Source organism: Lepisma saccharinum, chromosome 12, assembly GCF_977018435.1.
Source record: "Lepisma saccharinum chromosome 12, izLepSacc3.1, whole genome shotgun sequence".
NCBI lineage: Eukaryota > Metazoa > Arthropoda > Insecta > Zygentoma > Lepismatidae > Lepisma > Lepisma saccharinum.
This window is the reverse complement of record NC_139240.1, coordinates 52336207-52360534: the sequence shown is the minus strand read 5'-3', so window position 1 is coordinate 52360534 and position 24328 is coordinate 52336207. Positions and strand designations below refer to the sequence as shown.

The 24328-nt window shown below is 38.7% G+C and overlaps 3 protein-coding genes across 5 annotated transcripts in view; 1 reads left to right on the top strand and 2 right to left on the bottom strand.

The window, feature by feature from the left end:
* Nucleotides 1-24328, top strand: part of LOC145996067 (facilitated trehalose transporter Tret1-like) — a 234622-nt gene that overhangs the window by 18804 nt on the left and 191490 nt on the right. Inside the window, exon 2 of the mRNA XM_083132300.1 lies at nucleotides 13102-13172. The gene's annotated coding sequence lies outside the window, so the exon portion shown is untranslated. The remainder of the gene's footprint in view (nucleotides 1-13101; nucleotides 13173-24328) is intronic.
* The window catches only part of LOC145996066 (cytochrome P450 6j1-like), a 260095-nt gene that overhangs the window by 160052 nt on the left and 75715 nt on the right, over nucleotides 1-24328 (bottom strand). The gene's annotated exons all lie outside the window — the stretch shown is intronic.
* Nucleotides 8313-24328, bottom strand: part of LOC145996065 (cytochrome P450 6j1-like) — a 50970-nt gene continuing 34954 nt past the window's right edge. The window contains exons 2-5 of one of the 3 annotated variants that reach the window (XM_083132293.1): nucleotides 19197-20134; nucleotides 15665-15886; nucleotides 10179-10430; nucleotides 8328-8864 (exon numbers count right to left, since the gene is read on the bottom strand). In XM_083132293.1, coding sequence (XP_082988419.1) covers nucleotides 8674-8864; nucleotides 10179-10430; nucleotides 15665-15886; nucleotides 19197-20100 — 1569 coding nt within the window. In that variant the 5' untranslated portion in view covers nucleotides 20101-20134 and the 3' untranslated portion in view covers nucleotides 8328-8673. Of the gene's footprint in view, nucleotides 8865-10178; nucleotides 10431-15664; nucleotides 15887-19196; nucleotides 20135-24328 lie in introns of all 3 variants that reach the window. The other 2 variants (XM_083132292.1, XM_083132291.1) reach the window with 2 other exon arrangements.

Below are 24328 nucleotides of genomic sequence, written 5' to 3'. Positions count from 1 at the left end.
TGAACGAGTGCATGACGTTTGAAGGGGAGCGTTGAATGTGGCATTGGAAGTGTTGAAATTAAATCGTGTGAGTTTATTTACAAAGTGAAATATATTATTTACATCAAGGACACATTCATTTTAATATCCAAATTGTGTTTATAGGTCATAATACAGTATGATGTTAGGTAAGACAGGGAAATGTGTGTTCGTGACGCAAGTACAATTATACCATTTCAATTGTCGTGTTTATGTTGGTTAAAACGAAATATCTTCGTATCGTAATGTCGTGTTGGTGTTTGAAATATTGTATACGTACATCTGTAGTGTAAGACGATAAAGCACAGTTTTCAACAAGGAATAAGTCTACTAAACGAAGCATATCGTCAAAATGAGGTATCTATTTTAGTTTTGTTCATTTGATATTAAATCGCACAATACGATTGTTTTGTAGCCTTCACAGTGACTGAGCGCGTTAGCACCAAAAGTTCCGAGTTCAAGTGTGAATGTGAATAGCGTCCCCGGTGGTGTAATGGTTACGCTGTCGCCTTGTAATCAAGGCGCCCCGGGTTCGATCCCAAGTGTAGGCATGTAGTGTCTCGGCTCCCGCTTTGAACAGTAGGCTCTCCGATTAGCCTATCGGTGCATAAAGTGGGGTCAAATCAAACTTCATCGATGAACCGACCTCCGTGGCGGAATGGTTAGCACGGCGCACCTCGACGCCAGAGGTCCAGGGTTCGAATCCTGGCCAGGGCATGAGTGTACCGTGTGAGTGACGCTTCATCATATCATCACTCATCCTTATCGGCAGTATTAGGAAATAAAGGCAGAAAAGCAACGCTAATTAGCAACAATGAAATCAAATCTTCATCGTCGCAAGTAGACAAAATCTTAAGTTTAATTGGTAATAATGTTAGTAATTGTAATCGCAATAATGAAGTTCTCGGTTCGATTCCTGTTGGAAGAAATACATTTTAGTCGTTTTGAACACGCTTTAAACTGTAGTCCAGGTTCGGATACGTAATGCGGCTTCTACTCACCATTAGCGTCAAGGTTGAAGCTATACGTTAACAAACAAGGATGTCCGGTACACACTACATTCGTTCGCATCTATTATTAAATTGTGGTAAAATCAATCGCGTATTTAAGGGATTTACAGGGGCCCAGCCTTAGATGTCTCGATGAAGTAATTGATTACGATGGCCATCACTTACTGGTTTATACATTCGAAACGAATTTCCCATTGTTTAATTGCTATTTCATCATGGTACACTTTTCAATTTTTACATGTTTGGATTTTTGCAGACTGACGAGGCTCTGGCGTCTTTACCTAAGGCCGGTATAATCTTTGTATGGCTGTGTATGTTGTCCTTACGTGTGCTGAGTGCCCCTTTACAGACTCAGCTTTTAACCCAAGTAAGAATACTTTAGTCCCTCGACATTACATGTTATGTTAGTGACGTTTCAGTTATGGTAAGGGGCTGGGGGGACCCCGTATAACGTGACGGGCGCAAAATAGCCCCAAAATTACAAATTCAATAAATCAATGAAACATTTTCCAATTTCGATTTTTGTCTGTTAACACATACTTGGGAGTTTTATCAATGACTTATTGCTTGTTACAGAATGGTTTTGGCCTTCCGTGAACTCCTACATGATTGTTTTCTTGCCACCAAGTCTTGCCACCAGGCATTCCTTAACTGTCCAACGAGAAGGGCTGTACTACATTTTACCTACAAGTCTCATTATATCGTGCTCGGGACCGTTTACCCACTGTACCCCTTCGAGAATTACGTCGAATTTTTTTTTTAATCGACAGATTTAAATGTTCTATGTAATGTAAAAGTAGTTCCAGCGTTAGGAAAGCACAAGTAACGGAGATATTTGATACCAAAGAATGTCACGCGTAAATTAAAACCTGCAATTTCGAAGTATTTTCGCCACTTTTTGTTAGTAGAAACTGTTTGTACGTACACTAAAATAGCGAAAGAACATGCCGAAAATAGCTATCAATACCAAACCTAACAATCCTAACCTAACTACGTAAAATTATAGCTGCTGTTGTGGAAAGTCGTTTAGGGTGCTATATTCACTTGCGTGAAGCCTTTGGGGCTGTTCTGCTTCACAGTAAAGTAACACGCTGAGGTAACAGACGTACTTTACTTCACAATACCACATTTGCGAAAGCTAAAATGAACTGAAAACGTTTATAAACAACAAAATCTTCATAAACCATGCAAGATATTTCACTTTCTTTAGGGGTACAGAGGGTCAAGGGTACTTCGTGTTCAATAACTTAAACTTTTGTTAGTACTGATTGTACTGAAGAAACTTCGGTGCGCTGTGGTGTTCAATCGAGAGACCACGATTCGTAGTGCGAAATTTTCAGACCATGTCCCCGCATAACAGGGCCCTTCGGTCACTGGCGAACGCATGAATATTTTTCGGGGGGTGGAGGCTGGACTTTTAGAATTCGATTGTGCATAGCTGAGTTCAGTGGCACATGGAAATTCCGTTTTAGAATAGCACACACGTAATTTCCTGTATTTTAATGGAAAATTTGCATAAATAAATTTTATCTCTTTATCTTTTAGAATTTACGGTTATTTCTTAAACAGATAGTTCCGAAACATATTACTATTATTATCAATTATATTAATAGGATTGCGAATAAGTCATAGAATATTTCATTTATTACAATATTAATCAAAATAATGGCTTTATGTCCTGTATATTAAGCTCTGAACCTCGTTGTTGGCTCATTTTCAATCTGATGGAACGTAAATGCCGCCCCCTCACCCGGTAGCGGAGTGGTTAACACACCGCGCCAGGGGTGACGGATTCGAATCCCGACATGGATGTTTGTGAGTGTCCATTCATCAGTTTCATCATATCATCACGCATCCCCATCTTCACGATTAGCCAAAAGTGGCAGAAAAGCGAAGTAAAATAATGGAACGTAAATTAGAATTTTTCACATGAAAGTAGCGAACAAACAAGATGCATCTGTTTATTTAAATGAAGAATGCGATTTGAAGGTGAAATAGGAGGGATCAACCCCCTCTGTTTCTTGACCCATCAAACCTCTGGTTAAGTATGACACACCTCAACTAGGGATATGTAAACTATGTTATTAAATAGATCGTACTTATAGTATTCCAGTTCAGTTCAATTAGATTTACAGCTCCATGGCTATGTGCAGAAATTTCGTTACTCAACGGTGGCTGTGTGCAACGGTGCCAACTTATATGAGCCCCGACCCCACCCAATAATTTGTCGTGTTGTTATTGTTTATATTACTATTATATTTGTTATCGTGATTCGTGGTGGAGTGCTTATGATCATTAAATCATTCCAGGATTGTTAAAGGTACAGGAATTTGAAATATATTCAATTCCGGTCCATAAGAGAAAATCAGCAAGCGTAAATGGGTTCTGGACCGTAAAGAACCTTTTTATCTGTAAAGTATTTCAATTCGGTCCAGGAACCTTTTTTCCGGATTAATTTCAATACGGTCCAGGAACCATTTTTCCGAACCAATTTAAATCCGGTCCAGGAAACTTTTTCTTCCGAATCTATTTAAATAGGGTCTAAGTTCCGTTTTGAAATGAAACAATACGCAACTCGGGTCGAATACGGACCTGACGATAAACAATTATCCATTTGTGGGCATGAAAGACTAATCCAGGTGCTGGCTGTCTCGAGAATCTAAGATACAAGGTAGAAATGGTCGAAACGCAAACGCTGTAGTCACGTTACCCGTCTCCATGTAGTCCCATTCTATCGCGCGTGTTCCTTCCCTTGGTTCTTGTAGAATCACTGCCCGCCGTCCCTGTTGTGATATCTGCTGGGAACACAGCAGCCTCACGTTACTTCATCGACGGCTCTTATTGGCTGCGGTTCCTGTATCGGATGCCGGAGCAACACGTGTGTACATGTAGAGTAACTCTTCGACAAGGGAGTTTTTGAACGTGGCAACAGCAGCGTTATGATTTATTTCCTGCGATACGGTTTCTACAGCCGCAGTATGATATTCCAGTGTAAACGTACTCGCGGACATTTTTAGAAGGCAACTTTTAATCGGTCGATCCTGGTCTACGAATTGTAAATAAATTCAATCCCTGACTGGGAGAGAAAATCAGCAAACGTAAATGAGTTCTAGACAGTGCATAACCTTTTCATTTTTAAGCATTTCATCGGTCCAGGAACATTTTTTCCCGCATCAATTTAAATACGCCATTTTTCAATTAAACAATACGCAACTTAGACCGAATTTAAATTATGCGACAAAGAAGGTTCCGATCCTGCAGCGGATAACCCAATAAAAACCCATTAGAATTTATGCGATCCTGGACCTTTAGGAACCCTGAATCATTCAGTTATATCATTATTATTAAATCATTAAATAACAGATTTAAAAAAAGTTAGTTAGCATTATTGGTGAGCATTAACATCGTACATAATACATTATAATTCAAGTGTTTGAGTTGAGCCAATATTTATGAAAAGTTGACCTCCTTGGTTGTCTCTCTTTTAGATGCCACATATTCCATATTTTCTGAGATTTCTGGTGTTCTACAAATAGTTAATTCCATTTGTGACTCTCACTACATTTGACACCTTTCTGTAATTGCTAGGCATTGTATGTCTTATGTTGCCTAGGCAACAGATATTTTTCTTATTGCGTTTTCAAGTACAACTGTTAAACTATACTTTGGTACAAAAAATATGACACTGCATGCGTATTGATAATTTACATTTATATCAGTAATGAAATGTGACACACTACATGAATGGAACATTTTTTAATGCAGTTTAATATTTTGAATTTTCTTCCAATTTCACACAACAAAATTACAATTTGATACTACCATCTGACTTTATATATAAGAGGAGAAACCCAAACAGTTAAAATGTTGATAAAGTAAACAATTTAGTAATAATCACAAATTAATCACGTGACTCACACTACTCTTTCTTTTTCAATAATCAAAAAAGAGGTTAACAAACTCACACTCCATCCAACAGTGTTGCCAGATTGTTGCTCGTACATTGATGCCAGTTGCTGATTCTTGTTTCTTGAACATTTTGTATTCCAATGAGTTGGTAAAAAAACTCACTTTGTTGTACATTTCTGTGGAATTAGCAAAATATTTTCTATTGAATAATAAAACTGGTTGTTGTATTTAGACGTTTATTATTATTATTTATTATCTCAATAGGGTTACAATTAAGCCATACAACATTTCATTTAGAACAATATTAATACAAATAATGACTTGTTGGGTAGCTTCGTCGTTCAATCATGTTCGAGCGCTTGTCGAGATTTGTAACGTTTAATTGTCTTTTAAAATAAAGTGGAGATTGTCTACGATGGACTCGCGACAGGTCCAAGTTTGAAGGATTGGTAAAACATTTGACAACGTTATTTATAATGAAATTTTCTATCCTTTACGACTCTCTACAAGTACTGAAAGTAAGGCCTCCAGGATGGCGCAGTGGACAGTCAGTGCCACAGCATGGTAGAGTAAAGACGTGTTGATGACTCTTGAGACGTTCCCAGCACGAAATAGTGTGCCGTCCTTCCACCAGAGGGCAAGGCAACTCGGTGCTTCCAGCCGAATATTTCGCCCGCCCAATCTGGCAACAAAATCATGTTTTTCTTCCGTAACTTCAGGCAAAGGCCACTTTGGTACCTATCAAAAGTTTATGATGTCGTTCCAAAGGTCTCCTAATACACTGAAGGACAACAGGACGGCTGAAAGTGAAATCTGGAAGAGACCTTTGCGAACCAATGAGGTGTAATGAGGGGTTGCATTGTATTTTGTTGGAGGTTCTGTAATCTTCTAAATTGTAAGGTGGAAGCCAATATATCAATTAATCTTCTTGCTTAAGGGCTGTGTCAGAAATCAGCTCTCTTTTAGAGCAATTAAATGCACTTGGTAGTAGTAATTATTATTTTCCAGTTGTGGTTAGTTGTAATAGTAACAGCAGCCACTGACGTGGTCAGGATATTCGAAAAGGGCGGGGGGGGGGGGTTACGTACATTTTTTCCAGTAGTCAATCCTAATTTTACCATATTTTCCTGCCTTTCAAGTTCAATACTTGGCCAAGGGAAAGTTATAACCCCCACCAACCCCACTTAGGCACGCTACTGGCAGCAGCAGTAGTATTATTATAATTCCCATTTCTATGGATGACTACAGGAAAGCAAAAGTAATAATTTTGTCAGAAATCATTCTCTCACGTTTTTCCCGGATTATTCCAGTGACATCACGGGAGAATTTTGTTGGGGGTGAGCCTTGCTTTAGTGGTCATGAACAGGGTTGTTGAAGGTCCAGGAATTGTAAATAAATTCAATTCCGGTCCAGGAGAGAAAATCAGCAAGTGTAAATGGGTTCTGGACCGTAAAAAACCTTTTATCTGTAAAGTATTTCAATTCGGTCCAGGAACATTTTTTGCAGATGAATTTAAATACGGTCCAGGGACCTTTTTTCAATGCAAGAATACGCAACTTGGATCGAATTTAAATTGTGCGAGAAAAACGTTTCCGGTCCTCCAGCGGAACCCAATAGAACCCATTAGAATTTATGGGTTAGTGGACCTTTAAGAACCCTTGTCATAAATACTGAATCTATCTTTTTCTCCCTTTCATCTTCTGTTTACATTCTCTATTTATCAGTCTCTCTTTCTTTCTGTTTCTCTATTATTTGTTCTCTCCCGTTATTTCTCATTATGCGTTTCTTACTGATATTATCCCTTTCTCTATATTTTCTTTTGCTTCTGTTTCTTTCTTCTTCCTTTCTTCGTTTCTTTACCCTTTCTTTCTTCTACTCTTCCTTCTATGTTTCTCAATATATTTTTTGTTCATTTACTCCTTTCTCCGCACGTTCCTTTATTCTCTTTTCTCTCTTTTTGTCTTTACACATTTATTACTGAGATTTTCTCTTCCTACTTTCTTTGTCCTGTTCTTTCTTGCCTTTTTCTCAATATCTCTCTTTTACTACTTTCTTGGTCAGCATCTTTGTACTTTTCTACTCTCTCGTTCTTTATTCCTTTCTGTGGTTCTCTGCATTCTTCCTCCATTTCATTATCTCTCTGTATACTCCTGTCCCTATCCATTTTGTATTCACTCATCCATTATTGCTCTGTTTCTCTATTGATCTTTTTCTCTGTGCATGTGTATTTTTGTAATTCAACGATTCTGAAAATTTGTTTGGAGGGCTGAGACTATGCCAACGTGGGCTTGATCCTTCCTAGCCGCTCCTTTAGCAAAGCCCCTGAATTATTCGCTGTACCAATGTTCATTCTACTGGATGGTACAATGATACCGCTTTACCCCATATTGTGCGTTTCAATTGTTGACGATAGGTTAGAAGTACCTTGAACTTTCTTTAACAATTGCGGAGGATGTTAATTTAAATAGGAAATGTAAGATATGAGATATACTCGTGATTGTTTGATTTGATTTTTTTACTTCGCTTTTCTGCCTCTTTTGGCTAATCGCAAAGATGAGGATATGGTGAAATTAATGAAGGAACTCTCCCAAAAGAAAACTTATGCCCAGGTCAGGATTCGAACCTGGAGCCACTGGCATCTTAGCGTGATTGTTGGAGAAATATGCTAATTTAGTCTCTCAAATGCCACGTGCGTTTGGTGCACACTCCTGTTCACATAAAGTAGCATAATTTACAGGGTTGAACAGTGGATGAATGTGCCACTTTATCTGAACAGGAGTGTACATTATACCTCTTGCTAATTGTAGTTGATGATATCCGCTGGAGGCATGTAGTGCTTCAGATCTGACTTTAAACTGTAGGTCCAGTCCCGATTAACCTTTCTGTACTAATAGTGGATGTAAAACAACAACAACAACTATGCCACTTTTCTGGTGTAAATGTTAGGTGTTTAGGTTATGCTGAAAGTTTGAATCATTGGCCGATTCGAGCGCTGTTGTCGCATTTCAATTCAAATGAAGTGCTTTGTTTTGCCAAACAAGCATTGTCTTCGGTACATTTCTATCTATTTTTCCCTTTCATTCTCAGCATTAGCTGCACAGTAAAATGATATTTAGTTACTCATGACATGGCATAAAATGCCATTTCAAATTCCTAGCCTGTACAGCACTTCTAGTGGAGAATTTGCCAAGTAACACACAAACCAGAAAACTTACAGATCGTATATAAGATTTAAATTGACTGTGAGCTGTCACATTAACACTGAGCGATTTAGGATAAATATTTGTGGACATCCTGTATTCATTACATCTTAGATTTTCTGTTAATTTCAATAAGTATATAAAGAAAACAGCGTGTGTAATATTTATAGCATTTATTGCAATAAGATATGGTAAAAGTGATGAACTCTCTCTCTCTCTCTCTCTCTCTCTCTCTCACACACACACGCACACACACAAAAGCACGATACACATGTACTTAAAGCATACAAGGTCTATCATTTTCAGTCGTAATTATAAATTAGAATACAGTTCATTTCTTATTAGATTTGAAGGTATAACTAGTCTTCTTGTTACATTTCAACATCACGATAGCCACGTGAAAATGTCCGTTGGAAATGTAACTGACCTCGCTTTTAATAAGTAATGAATCACTCACTAAAATCTAAATTCTCATAAATATATCTTGTTATCTCCAATTTGAATATATTGTTGAACCTTACAAGGTCCAGCTAACGTCACATTGTTGCTGGTTTTCTGTTGTCCTTTCTGCTGACCAGCTGCAACCATAAGGGCTTGTCAGGAACGGCGAACAGTCCCTTTGGGTGAAGTCCTACTTCCTTGGGCGTCCCTTTGCATGGGTGGAGCTCGAAGTGGCTGAGTGTATACACCAGGGCGACCTTCAGCTCCATCAATGCAAGCTGCATTCCTGTAAAGTACAACAAATGATATATTCTATCGTTGTTGCAAGCTCTACAAGCTTGGTACAAGTCAAATTGTGATGCTTTTCTCTTTCTGGCTGACCTATTGCCAAAGGACCTGTTCTAGAGAACCAACCCTGGGGAGGGGCAACTGGAACACTCCCCCCAGGCCCAGAACTTCAGGGGACCCGACATCAGATAAAAATTGTTTTGGCTCAGGTTATTGGTCTCTGGTGCTTCCAATTTAAACAACTAATTTGATTTTTCCTTACTTCATACATTGCTTTGGCATAAAAATTCATAATTACTCATATTCTAAGCAAAGTACTATAAGCAATCATGTCCAAGTACATATTTCAACCAAAAATAGTTCCCTATAGAATGAAACCATGAAGTGAAAATAGTATTTTATGTGAACAATGTAAAGTTACTACTGTGTCAAAATCTAATGAAAAGTAAACAAAATAGAATATAATAGAGAACGCTCACAGTTGCTACTTTGATAGATATTGAACACACCCAGTTTTGTAATTAAATATAATGAACGACGCACCAGTAGCACGTCGGAAATTAAGAGAAACACTAATTTATAAACTCTTATCAGCTTCCCATAATTCTTGGTTTTAACGTTCAATATGTTCTGCTTATTCTCTTAGGTAATAATACGAAATATATAAACATATTTTACTAAGCCAGTTTCGAAGAAAATCTCTGGAGTCTCAAATACAGTAAAACCTCGTTAATCCGGACTAATGGGGGATAAGTTGACCGGTTTGACGAAAGTCCGGATTAACTTAAATAACCTGAAAGAACATTAGAAAGTGCATTAAAACTCCATTTATAGCAACAAAACATGTTCATTATGGTGTATTTAAACGGCATAGGCCTAAATACACTATAGTACAATAAAATGTTACGGAGCAATATGACTAATGCGATTGTTGAGTTCTAGCCATATTTAAAACCTTGCATTCTGATTTAATTATTCTTTTTGGCCTTTTTCCTGTTTGGATTAACGAGAGCTTACTTTTATTACAGATCATGAAAACTCTATTGTAGCATCGTACAGTATTGATCAACTTCTTTCCGTAAGTGGTCCGACTATGATTGTATGTTTGTGTAACTCTGTGACTATAAGCCATAGCAGTGGACTGGCCTACCACAAAACTAATCATGATTATTTATATTTAATATATGTAATTTAACTTAATATTATATCTGAATTAATTATCGACTAAAATGTTTTGGTAAGTAAATATAGTATGTTACACTTGCGCCATCTCTTGATGTAATTTTGAAGTAATAATGCTAACGTGACTCACCTATACACATTCTTGGGCCAGCTCCAAATGGGATGTAGGTGAAATTTTGTTGGTTTTTCCTGTTCTCCTCGTTAAACCTTTCCGGGTCAAACTTCTCCGGGTCTGGGTAGTAATCCGGGTCCCTGTGTAACCCGTGAACAGCCAAGAAGACTTGTGATCCCTTTTCAATCGTCACATCTTCACCGGGTATCGTGTACTCTTTGGTGCACCTTCGGCTTATGAAATTCGCTGATGGATACTTGCGTACAAGCTCTGAAAGAATTGTTAGGTTTTATGTACAGACGCGGACACTTCTGGGTTGCAATGATCTTATTGAAGGTCAATAGGGTTGATACAATCCGGAAGTGTCCGTGACTGTACAGTGAGATGACCTGGACATTGCATTGTAATTCTTTGTTTAGTTAAAATATTGTGTTTGTTCGTTTTTTAAGTTTGCAAATATTTATGTCGTAGACAACTAGTGTCAGAGAGAAAATAAACTAACCTTGATGTGCCAGGACCTGGCAACATTTAACAAACTGAGAGATTTATCAAGAAGCTAAAAATACAATGTCGAGAATAATGGGAATATGTGGTTTACAGTTTATAAATTGCTGTTAAGAGATTTTATCTAAATATAAATATGTATAAAGGTGAAATAGTAAGTTTTGTTTTCCACGCCTGGTAATTGCAAGTGTCTTTTGACAACGACATGAGGAGTGAAGGGTAAACTCTGGAGCTGACTGAAAGGTACGTACCAAGATGCACAAGTATTGCTCGGCAAATTGTCCACTACTAGGTTGTCAGCAGCATTTAAAACACAGAGAATAAACATGGCGATGGACAATTTGCTTCGCAATACTTATGTATCCCGCTGTACAAGTACTGGAGAAAGTGAGACAAAACCTACCATAAAATTTGGAGAAAGTTAAACCATTTTTAAATAGTTTTTCAGCTGAATGAAGATTGATTTTGTATATTTACGTCGCTTTTCTGCCACGTTTTGCTAATCGCGAAGATGAGGTGATGAATGGTGATAAGGTGAAACTCATGATAGGACAATAACGAACACACATGAACAGGATAGAACGCATGCCCCACAGAGAATTATAGTGGCTGTGAATCCATCCTATAACGACGCCCGCTTTTAGAAGCAATATCGGGTGGGGCCACGCAGAGGGTGTGCGTGGCGATCAACCAATGGCAGGAGTGCAACGTTGTACAGTTAGGAGACTGCGGCGCGGAAGTTAAAAGCAGTGTTCTGTATTTTTCTAGCGCGCAAGAAGTTTTCATAAAACTCGCCACTTTAAGGTTCATCATAAGATGGGGAAAGACATTTTGAACCTGACTGTCCAAATCCCATGAATTTCCGTCGCCTACAGCCGGAGTTATCGTTCCTTGAAGAAACAAGGGAAACACCTTTCATTTCCTGCAGCCTGTTTTTTCCGTTGCCACCGTGTTGACGCAGCTGAGTTGTTGTGTCTAGGGAAAACTGTGGGTGTTAAATTCGCCTCGATATAAAATAAACAATGACCCTTCATTGTTCTGGGCGTTCTCGAACATTGAAAGCCTGGGTCAGTTTGAGTTCAGCTTTTTCGTAGCAAGGCCGGTGTAAAATTATTCGCTCATCGTTCACTCGTGCGCCACAAAGAACAGTTTGTAAAAAGATTAAATACAGCCCTTTCGTGCGATATAGTGTGTTCCGTGTGTTCTTTTTATTTTAAATAATGTCACTCTCAAAACTTATCACCAGTAGTACAGGCACCAATGGTGCAAAATCTAATCATTAACCTCCAGGATAGTGATTCGGAAATGAGTGAAATTAGTGACACGGAGACCCATGGGCGTCCGGGAGGGGGGGGAAATGGGGCCGTGGCCCCTCCTGGAAAATGAAAGTCAACCAAAAATTATATATTTTAAACATATAATTTCATTACAGCCACAAAAATATGTGTTAATTATTGCATGAATATGGTATTCAAATTTAAGCAATGTTTTTGAGGGAACAACACTATTATGGAGGAAAATGTGCCTTGTTCCCCCCCTGGAAAAAAAAAACACCTTCCTTGCCCCTCCCTGGAAAAAATCCTGCGGACATCCATGCGGAGACCGAGGAAGACGACGAGAGCGGTGATGAATAAATAAATACCTTAAAGCTTCTTTCAGGTATGGGTTTCTCGTATATGCTACAGTGATATGATATTATAATCCTGTGTAGAAATATTCACTATATTTTTTCACTGTACTCATATATACCGTGCATGCACTATCAAAAATAATGGACACATCGAGAATTTTCTGTCCTTTAGTTTGGCAACAGTGCAGTAGCACTGGCTGGGTATTGTCCGAACTCATGTTCCTTCTAAAAGCGTGCGCCGTATAATACATGGAAATAAGTTTGACATTTGAGTGTCTTTAGAAATGAAGACTCGAACCTGTAACCTCCAATAGAACAAAGATGTACTGAATTTTATGATATCGGTTTCATGGCGGAGTGTATCCAATTTCAGACCCTGCTCTTGTCTGGATAGCCATTCCATTCTCATCGTTAATTCTTTCATTGTCAATGGATAATATCCAGTTAAGACTGTGCAATTAGAAAACCATTGTTACTAACATTCAGATAACTATCCTCTAATCATCACTCACCCATAACGCCGCGATTAGTCCAAACGGCAAAAATGGGACGTAATGACAAAGAAAGATGTAGCTTTTATTTCTTAGAAGAGTTTAGTCATGTTTTTACTTGCAGTTTTGAGTCAGTGTTGCAAATTCCAATTTCTTGTTTTCATCTGAAAGTTATACGTTAGTGGAAATGTTAAGTTGCAAAACAGAATATTTAAACTTTTTGTTTTCTGTTTTGTCACATAATGTGCACCCTAAGGGTACGACCCTTTCACCATTTCTAAATGTTTTTAGTCATTGTAATTTCTTTGCCTTCCAGGTAAGCTGTTGTAGTCTGTCTTGAATGGAAAATTGGACGAAGAGATAGGACGGGACGCCTGAAACTTGATGGTAAGTCATGCTTAATCTTTCTAGTGTGAAAACACCAGTAACATAGGAACATTTTGTGCGCAAGCGTGAGCAGAGGAAAGCTATATTTCGTATTTGTGCTACCATTTCCTAGGCACAGAACAAGGTATTCTGTATTTGGTGAAGTTGTCACACTTCTTCCTGTTAATGTGATGCACTTTTGACGGAACGTTTTCGATTTGGGGGTTATAAACTTCGACCTCTCTCTTTCTCTCTCTCTATTTATATATATATATATATATAAATACAGGAATATTATGAGAAGACATTGCAATGGCGGACAATAATTGCGATGAAGCCAAAATCACGGACAATTGCAATGATTTTGACGGTGAAGGTCATTTTGCAAATTAATGGTAGGACAATTGCTACGATCAAGACTTGAACTAACCTTACCTAACCTAACCAAAGGCGCCACAGAACTAATAATTTTGTAAATGCCGTAGAAAGTTGGAACAACAAAATAAATAGGTGGCTTGGAAGACTGCGTACAAAAATTCATGATGTTCTGGCCAGCTTCAAGAGCCAACCAGAAGACACCAACATCAAGTACATGCGGATGGAACTTAACCTAGGTCAGAAAAGGAAGAAGCGTGACATTAAAATCGACGAGAGAGTTGGAAAATGCATTCGCATATATGAGGAAACGGGTCACGTCAAAGGGTGTCTAGAGCCTCCCGGATGGCGTAGTGGTAGCGTCGTCACCTTGTATTCAAGGGGTCCCGGGTTCGATACCCGGCGGTGGCACATAGTGGTTCGAGTCCCACTTTAAACTGTAGGTCCAGTCCCAATTAGCCTTAATGTGCATAAAGGACTTAAAATACCAAATCAATCAATAAATCAATCAAAGGGTGTCTGATACCATTGTCAATGGAATTGTTACAACCCAGAAGTTTACGTGACAGTACTTCCAATAAAAATGCAATAGCCAATCACAAAATAATTTCGAATTTCTAACAACAGTTCCAAGATATTTTTAACAGGTTATATCGGCGTGTACAATTCCGGAACAGATAAAAATCTGTACCTCATTACATCGTCTTGTACGCTTTTTAAACACGTTTTACTCGCTTATGACATTGTCCAGACACTAGCGTAGAGGAGGTTGGAATTGTTATGGTGGGCGTTATACACTATAAATTTTTCATAATTGAATTTTTAACCTTCGATTTGAAAGTTGTTTAAATGCAAAAATGGTAATTGGGGTAATTCTTTAATGATTTCATTTAAAAATTTTGATTTTCTCAAAATTTCACAAGGGGCTACAGCCATATAAGCTTCCACGTGCGTACACCAGTGGTTCCAGAGAACTTATTTGGTTATACAATGTAATATAATAGGTTCACGTGACTTTTGATAGGGGGAGAATGTAGACGAAGGAAACATTTTGTTGCCAAAACCGAAATTCTCGGGTTTATAAAATTATTTGAGTGGGTACAAAGTGTACGATTCGATCAAAAGATTTATGGGGTACTGGACTCCCCCTGGCCCCACACCACTGACTCTGTGGTTAGAGTTTGTTAGATTTTGACTTAAGACAATATGATATGCAAAACAAGAAAATGAACATTTTCCATATATTCCTAAGACAAAACGGGATGGCAAAATATACACATTTAAATATAAAAACTATGTCTTTATGAACTACTTAAGTTTGAAAACTAACTAACTAAAAAATTTTGTAAATAACTTACATAATATGCACTACACTCCAACCAAGCAGTTCTTTAGAATTAGAAATCATGCATTGATATTTTGCCTACACGTATTTCAAATAGCAATTTATAAAAGTTTACACACATGTTATTAAAGCTCACATTACTAATCAACATACCTTTCAAAGTTTGTTATGAAATTACGTTCGTCACTTGTCCACAAACTATTGATGTACGTACGAAAACACTCGTTCTGTGGGGCACTAGTTCCACGTAAACAGAGAAGAATCTCCAATATTTTAAGAAAATAGGAAAATGGCACATTGTTGACATTGAAATGTGAAGCAATTTCTATACAACAATCGCTAGTATTTAGCTTCCATTTTCCCAATATTTCTGACGTTACGTACTGCTTAATACACAGATACTCATAGTACAGAACATACGCTATTGTCACAAAAAAGGGACATTTTAGCGTACCGGTTTATGTTTCAATACGGAAATTGGAACGTATTTTAAACTGATCAGCAGAAAAGGTTCCTGGATCGTATTTAAACTGATCCGGGAGAAATGTTCCTGGACCGTATTCAAATCCAACCGGAAGAAAGGTTCGTGGACAATATTTAAATTGATCCGGAAAAAAGGTTCCCGGACCGAATTGAAATACTTTACAGATAGAAAGGTTCTTTACGGTCCAGAACCCATTTACGCTTCCTGATTTTCTCTCCTGACCGGAATTAAATTTCATTAACATTCCTGGATCTTTAACACCCCTGTTTTCAAATTGAGCTGAGCAATATTCCTTGTAGACATATTTACCTGAAACAACTTTGTCCAGTTCCGTAAGCTTCTGTACGGCCTCGTAAGAGAGTTTCCCTTGACATTCTTCCAAGTAGTCGTCAATCTCCTGCCTCAGCGCCTCCTGTACGTCGCCGTTGACCGTCAGCTCGTAGCAACAGAACGCCAGGGCGTTGCCTGTCGTGTCGTAGCTGGCGACTACAATCCCAGCCACCAAACCAAGAAGAACATCTTCGGATAAATCTGTAGAGAAACATAAGAATTTTCAAAACTCGATAGATGAAAGGGTCTCAGAGCCTACCCAATGGCGCAGCCGTCGCCTTGGAATCAAAGTGTCCCGGGTTCGATACCCGGTGGAGGCAACAAACTTGTTTGGATCCCACTTCAAACTGTAGGTCGAGTCCTGATTAGCCTTTCTGTGCATAAAGTGGACTTAAAACCATCTACTCCAGTTGTTCCCAAAGTGTGTGACGCGAAATGTTCCAATATATTCACTGAAATGGTATGATTGTTCCAAATATTCGCTTATTTAGAACTTTTTACATGTAAAATGCTAAAATATGTGGGTTTTTTTAACTAAAGGTAAGCAACTTAAGTACACTAACTGAGCGTTGCAAGTGTTAGATAGGTTTACATTCTGACTTGGGAAAAATCTTGAAACAACTTTTTTGGTAAGCTCGCACCTTCGTAAGGTCTGATGCGTGACACACCCAGCTCGCAAAAAACACCAAAGGTAAATGCTAAGAGCTTCTAACCAAACAATTCCTAACCTACAATTCTGCTTAGGCCTAATAATTAGACCTTGGATTTTACGTTTTTAACCTATTTTTTTGCTTTACAGGTATGTAAGAAATAATAAGTTATGTCAGAGTTTCGTTAGAAAACGCAACAACTGGTGAAGTTTTATAGTGCCTAAATAAACCTATTTTGCTTGTTAGAACCTATTTTAGGTTTATGCGCCTAAATCAATACTTTTTTAGGTTTTTATATATTTTAGAAGGTTTTACAGGATTCTTATGTTACACAGAGGCATTTGCTTTGTTTGGTCACGTAAAGATTCAATGACGAACGTGTTTGAAACGTACTCTCTGTAGATTTCCCTTCCTCCAAGTCCATGGCGATTTTTCAAAGCTTTATACAAAGCAAACTGTCTGCTGCCACTGTTACCTGTACAATCCAAAGTTGTCTGATCTGTGTGGTCTTGCTCACTTTCGCGTCACTTCGGTGCTTTGCGGCATTCACGCCTTGCAAACTAACATTTCAGTATTAAAGTTTACAACACTGACCATGCTCTTGTTGAAAGATTATTTTCAGCATATAAGATGATCCTCACAGACAATATTGCGGAGTTTGACTGTGGATAACATGAAGAAAGTTTATTGCCCAACTATACGGCGAGGAGTGGACTTCAATGACAAATTTCCAACGTTAAGTTCTGCCATCGCCGTAGGGTTAGGCAACACACACAACATTATGCAAGATAGTGCGTATTTCAGGATATAGTTGTTGCATTTCCATTGCCGGTGACTATACCTAATCAGCACTTTTCAGGAATTTTGAACTATTTTAAGTTTTTCTTAACCTACTTCAGGATTTTTCGAGCCTAACTTAAGATTTTTAGGATTTTTAGAAACTATTTTAGGGTTTTTAGAACCTATTTTAGGAACCTTAAATCACATTTTTTTAGAACATTAAAATCCGAGGTATACTAATAATGTACATATGGTTATGTTAGAATGGTCAGGTTTAGAACTCTTTAGAATTTAGTTTTGGAGTTTGGTGTAATCTTTGGTGCCCCGAACCAGACCCCGCCTCCCCTTCCTCTCAGATTGCTTTCGTTGTTAGGTTAGGAATGTTATATTTACGGCTCTTAGCAATAGCCTGCAATATCGGGTTTTTAACAATATATATGAGCCTAGGGTGACTTGTATAGAAAATGTCTACATCTATTTCCTTGTAAACTGACAATATTATAAATTTAAAATTGCTCCACTACTTTGACAGGATGGCACGATTGTCATTTTTTTTCTGTCCCTGCTCGTTTTACACCCAAGTCGACTGCTCCCTTGTTTCCGTTTAATTTGGGCCCCACCTCCTAAGTAGAATTCCAGTTATAACTCTGATGTTATGACAGATATATAGTTATATTATTTTTATTTTTACCACATTTCAAACGGATAATTCTTTTTCCATGTTGTTTCTCTTTTAAAAGCAATTTTTTTCCCCAGTGGAGGCCCGGGGCTGCAGCCTACCAAGCCCCCATAAATCCAGACCTGGTATTGAATATACTTACAATGAAAAAAACGCTGATTGTATAGAGTTAAACACATATCTAGTGTAGTTGGTTGATTTTGTGTTTTAAGTCCACTTTATGCACAGTAAGGCTAATCGAGACTGGACCTACAGTTTAAAGTGGGATCCGAACTACTATGTGCCTCCAACGGGTATAGAACCATAGTAGAATGACCAATGTGTTTCTTTTTCGGTATACGCACTTTTCACAGTGGTTTGGATTTCACTTTAAACTACCCGGTGGAGGCACATAGTGGTTCGGATCCCACTTTAAACTGTAGGTCCAGTCTCGATTAGCCTTACTGTGCATAAAGTGGACTTAAAATACAAAGTCAGTCCAATCCCACTTTAAACTGTAGGTCCAGTCCCGATTAGCCTATCTGGACTTAAAGTGTACTTAATGGTCAAGGGCAATTCCATAGTGACGAGATTGACATTCAGACAAATTCACATTCATTGTTTAATTATTTTCTTAGCATCTTCTAACTATCAATTCATGTAATTTCATTTCCCTTGATGAAAGTTATTTAATTTCATAGTATTCCTCCCCCATCTCAATTTTCAGTTCCAGAAAATACATTTTTCGTACTTGTGACGTGTGTAGTAACACTTCTGAGACATGACTTTATGATCGTCTTCAATCTTTAAAAAAGTTCTTTAAAATAGTATATGGGTTTGCTGAAACAGTTTTGTTTTATTTTTACAATGCAAAATTTATTTAATATTTTTATGCTTTTGGTTTCTAAAAATATCATTAGATACCCTTTTTTATAAACAATTTTGCCTCTTACAGATTTTGTAACTGGTGTGACACCATGTGCATTATCTGATTTGTAGGATTGTGGAACAATGCCAAGGCTATTATAAGTAGATTCTTCAAACCAAAATTTCTCATAGATATGAAGTAGGATATTTCAGAGATTAATATTTAGAAATAACAAATGAAAGAATTAGTATGAAATTATAATTAATTTAGAATATATATGGTATAAAGTTGAAACATCACACATAAAATTTCGCTTCAACTATAAATAATATGAATGGGTCATATGTTGTGCATATTTTACAATAGATTTGTTATTTAAAAGCTATGAAAGTAGTATTTTTATTAACAATTTCAAATTCTGCATAGTTTCACCTTTAATTTCTTATTTAATAAAGGATACTTTGAATAAAAATCAAATTCATATGGAATGGCTCTTAAAGCAACAATTAATCAAATTGATTTATTTTTCCCAAAATGGCGGAAGGTAGTACTCACCAACATCATTCGCTGTTCTTTCTCCTTTATTGTTGTTCTTATAGTCGTTCGTCTCTCGCTCCTTCTTCAGCCGTATACAGAGGTCGACGATATCCTTGCTAGAGATTCCGGATTGCTCTCTCGCTTTGAAGAAACCGTCTGCTACCTCCCTGAAAGCTTTAATCAAAGATTCTTCAAGGAGAGAGAACCTGAGTGTCTTCAGGACGTTAGGAGCGAACAGCATGAAGAAGCAGGCCAAAATGCGCTTCAGTGCTGGACTCGTCAGACCTTTAGCCAAATCCAAGATCTTCCCGTCCACCATAAGCTTCCCCTGGACGCCGAAAGCAAACGCGAATATCACGTATATGGGGTAGGCTTCCGAGATCTCATGGATGTCAATCCGTCCGCTGGAATCCTTATGCTCCCCTATGTCCCCGATCATACTCATGGCGCAGTCGCATATCTGAGGGAAGAACGCCTTGATCCTGCTCAGGGTGAAGGTCTTGGTCACCCTCTCCCTGAAGAATCTCCACCGCTCCCCCTGCATGAAGAAGAGGGTGTTGGACGCCAGAGGATCTCCTACGGGATCAGGGCGGTAGGACCAATCCATGAAGTGGTCGAAGTCCTTCACCAGGATGTGCTTCATCAGTTCTGGATCCCGCACCATGAGACAGGGTGCGGTTCCCAAGAAGAACCCACCAAACTTGTGCCCTGATAAGCCCTTGTATATCCCTGCCATCTGATCACCAATACTCTTCTTCATCAGAATTAGATCTTTCATATTTCCAAAGAACGGAACTGGCTTCAGGTACGGGACGCCCCTGTCCCTCCAGTAGTTGAAGTTCCTGGTGACGTAAGCGTAGATGGCCAATAGTAAGGTTATGAATAAAGTGAGGGTAAAAACATTCGTAATTGTGGTCTCCATGGCAACTAATTTCCACCTAGACCATTTGGATAATCTAAAATATAAAGAAAAAGGGAATTAATTCATCATGGTTACTTTACACCACCATCTACCTCTTGAGTTAGGATTTCAAGTGTTCTTTGTTTTCATAGTGCATTACACTGAACACTCTTCACCAAAATAATTTGAATTTGACTAATCAGATTCGTGGTTGAAAGTTTCTAAAGGAAGTTCAGATTTCATGCTCTAGAAATGCGGTATAGTCTTATATTTAAGGGCACTTACATGTTCAGTAATACAGCATAAACTCTTTTCATTGGTTACGATACACTTTTGCTATAGAGTGCTAAGCTAAGATTTGCTAAGCAATCATAAAGGTGGATCGAATATAGGAGAGACCGTCAGGGATATCCGATTTAGGTTGCAGTTATTCATAGATATGATCACATTCATTTATCGAATATGAATCAAGTGCATAGAACTGTTAACTCTGGTTAAGTTACATTAAACAATGGTTCACATCTTACGTTACATTGTGAGTCCAGTATCAGTTTGTTTTGTTTGAGACGGGCCTCCCCGATGGAGCAGTGGTAGAGTTGTTGCCTTGTAATCAAGGTTTCCCGGGTTCAATACCCGGTGGAGGAACAAGTGGTTCGGATTCCACTTTAAAAACTGTAGGTCCCGTCCCGATTAGCCTTACTGTGCATAAAGTGGACTTAAAACAACAAATCAACAATCAGTTTGTTGAGGCATTGCAAAGTTAACGATTATTATAGTGTTTCATAAGAAATATAGTAACTCCATTAAGCCTTGTTTCCATGATTATGAAAAACTAAGTATGCTGACCAAGGCAGTAATTTATTTTATTAAAAACATAAACTAAACGTAACGTTTCAACCTTCTAGCAAGGTCTTCATCAGACTCTGAAGACCTTGCTAGAAGGTTGGAACGTTACGTTTAGTTTATGTTTTTAATAAAATAAATTACTGCCTTGGTCAGCATACTTAGTTTTTCATAAAGAAATATAGATGTAGAATAGAATGTAGGTTTATTTCAGTATGAGCCTTGGCGGCTGTACACACATTTCCATACAGCAATGAAGATTTTTCCCCTTCTTCTTCTTCCCGCCCACAATAATCCCTCTCTTTATGCCCTAACATGTTCAACTTTACCTTTCATACTAATTGTGGGTTTTTCTCTCACTACAATCTATCACCCTGTTTCAGTTTTCTCGACTTTTTCGTTCTCTTTGACCAGACGTAATGTAGGAAGGTTCCCAGGTCCCTTATTTTGATTTGGTCCCTTCCAGCCATTTCCAACCCCTTAATGGCCTTCATTAGTCCCTCCATTTTTGATACGTTCATATCCCTTATGTATTTCCGTCTAGCCCCTGCTGTTTCTTTGCACTGGAGGAGAATGTGGAATTTCGTCTAGTCTTCCCCACACATTGGACATTCTGCACTCCCGTCCTCTCTCACGCGCTTGAATTGTGCTCACCACCCTAGCCTGAATCATGTCAAACCCGTCCTGTCACTCGCTCTACACACGTCAACGTATTTTCGCCTTCTCCATTGCCTGTCTCCATCCACGATTTGTGCCGGAATTAAAGATACTTTCCCGGCACATTCTTCAAAAATGTTTTGTTTGCTGATGTCCTCCAATCCGTCTCGTATGATCCCCATTTCCTGCATGCCCGCCCTCCTCTCGACTCCTTCTTCTCAAATCCACCCCAGCCCTATGGCGTACAGTTCCTTCTTTATCATTGTTACCCATTGCCGTTCCTTTAGGTCAATGTTCTGCACTTGTATGGCGAGTTTCTTTAGATTTCCATCCCCCATATTTAGCAGTCTTGCCCAATATTTGAAGCCTCTCATTTCTGCATCTACTTCCTCCCCATACTTTCCCATTTCCCTAAGAACCCCGCACGTTGCCGTACCCCTTCCTACCCCCAGAACTTGTTTTAGAAAGTTTGCTTGTACGCAGTTTACCATTTCTGTTGCTCCCCAGACCCACAGTTCGACACCATAGAATAATGTGGCCTTGACTGTAGCTTCGTCTACACCATCGAGCGTTCTGGTAGATATATTAGGAACTTTGTACTTTATTTTTTTAGTTTTACCCAGCTCGTACATAGCTTTTGCTTTGCTTCTTTGTGTCTGTCTCGTCCACCTACCGGACATTGTCATGACCATACCCAAGTGATCGTACTGTTTTACCCTATCTAGGTGTGTCCCCCCATATTTCCATTGTTCGTCCCTACCGATAACGTACCCATTCTTTAACACCATGACTCGTTTTCGTAATATTAACTCGAAGAACCCGTTTCTCGCAGTACATATGCTACCCACCTAACCCTTCCTGTAGCCTTTTATTGTGCTCAGGTCGTCCGCGTACAGTAATGGTGGTATTTTTGTTTCCGCGGTCGACGGTGGTTGCGTGTCCTTCTGTGATACTTCTTCTACCATATCATTAATATACATAATGAATAAAAGTGGGAAGAGTACGCAGCCTTGCTTCACCACCAGTTCATTTGATCCCGTCACTTCCCCATTTTCGCATTTAACGTAAAACTCTACCTTTTCATAGGCGGCCTGGAGAGCCTTTACCATTTTGGCAAACACCCCACCCCCCATAACTTGGTCCACAACATTTTCCTGTTAACTGTGTCGAACGCCTTTTCAAAATCTACATATCAACAATATAATTTCCCCCTCTTTTCCCCAAGCTTTTGCTGTATTAATGTTTGTAACAGAAGTATAATATCAATGGTTTGAAAATTCTTTCTGAATCCTGCTTACATGGGTGAAAGAACATCAAAAATTTCACACCAATTTTGTAGACGCCGGTAGAGAATTTGGCAGTATACTTTGCTCATCACCGACAACAATGATACCCCCCTGTAGCTGTTTGGATTACCTTTATTACCTTTCTCTTTGTAAATTGGGCTGTCTTCGCTTCTTTTTCCGGGAAGAGTCTTGATACAGGATTCAAGGTTATTCCCAAACGCTGGATTTTTGAAAGAACGTTTGCTTGGCTTTCCAATTTCAGACGTTCAGAATAGCCTGTTCATTATTTCCCTGCCTATTTTTGCCATTTTTGGTTTTTGTTCCTGGCCTTTATGATCTCCAGACTTAAACCGTCCCTCCCGCATCTTTTCCGTTTTTCATTGTGCTTACTGCCGATGCGTATTCATATTCCGTTATTTCCCCGTCTAAAACTGGGACAAATGTGCCCAGATAATTACCACCGCCCTCGAGTAAGTTCCTCGGTCCCTTCTTGTCTCCCATAATTTCCTTGAAATGTTGTTCCAAAGCTCTAGGTGAAATTTTTGAATCGTTATATTCTCTACCCTGCCGGTTACGAATTATTTTCCATAGTAGTCCTGTATTTTTCTGCTGTACGGCCTCTTTTATCATATTTACAATTTCTTCCCCCATTTTTAACTCTCGCTTTCTAGTGTTGCAGAATATAGCTTGAGTTCTGCACGTAAGTTAGTCTATTTGCTAAATTGCTGCTTACTTTGAATTTTTTCAGTGCTTGTGTAATTTTCTTCTGCAGTTTACATGCTTCGTTGTACCACCCTTTGCTATTTGTTTTCCCCCCTCCCTTCCCGTCAACTATCATGTGTCTAGCCGCTCTCTCCGTGCAGTGATAGTATAATTTTACGGCCTCGTGTATGTCCCTCTGTGATAATAATTCAAACATTTGACTTGTCATCAAATCCGATATCCCGTCTGATAAAATCTCGGAAAATTGTTGCGAGCATTCGTCCTTCCATCTATACCTGCGGAATGATTGCGAGGGCAGTTGTTTTGTTCCCCCTTTCCCTCCCAGTTCCTATGTTTTCCCCCCTCCCTCCGTTACCCCACTAAGATTCATTCCAGCCACCAGAGGAAGGTGTTTACTCTCCGTCCTAATATCTACCTGAAAATCCATTATATTTGGGTAATATCCCTGGACACTAGAAAGTAATCTATAATGCTTGAGCCATTTTCCGCAACGTAAGTAAAATTTTCCTCTCTTTACTTTGCCTGGTGTTATGCAACCACTCACAACTGAAGATCCCCCTCCCCCTATCCTTGTTTCCTGCAACTATGTCGTCGGCCCCTGTTCTTGCATTGAAATCCCCCGCTGTAATGATGCTTGCGTCGGGTTGCTTGTCTTCCACATCGTGCAAAAATATTGAGAGATTTCCAAAGAAGTTTTCATCCCTGTATTTCGATCCCACCGGTTGGTTGTATACTGTAAT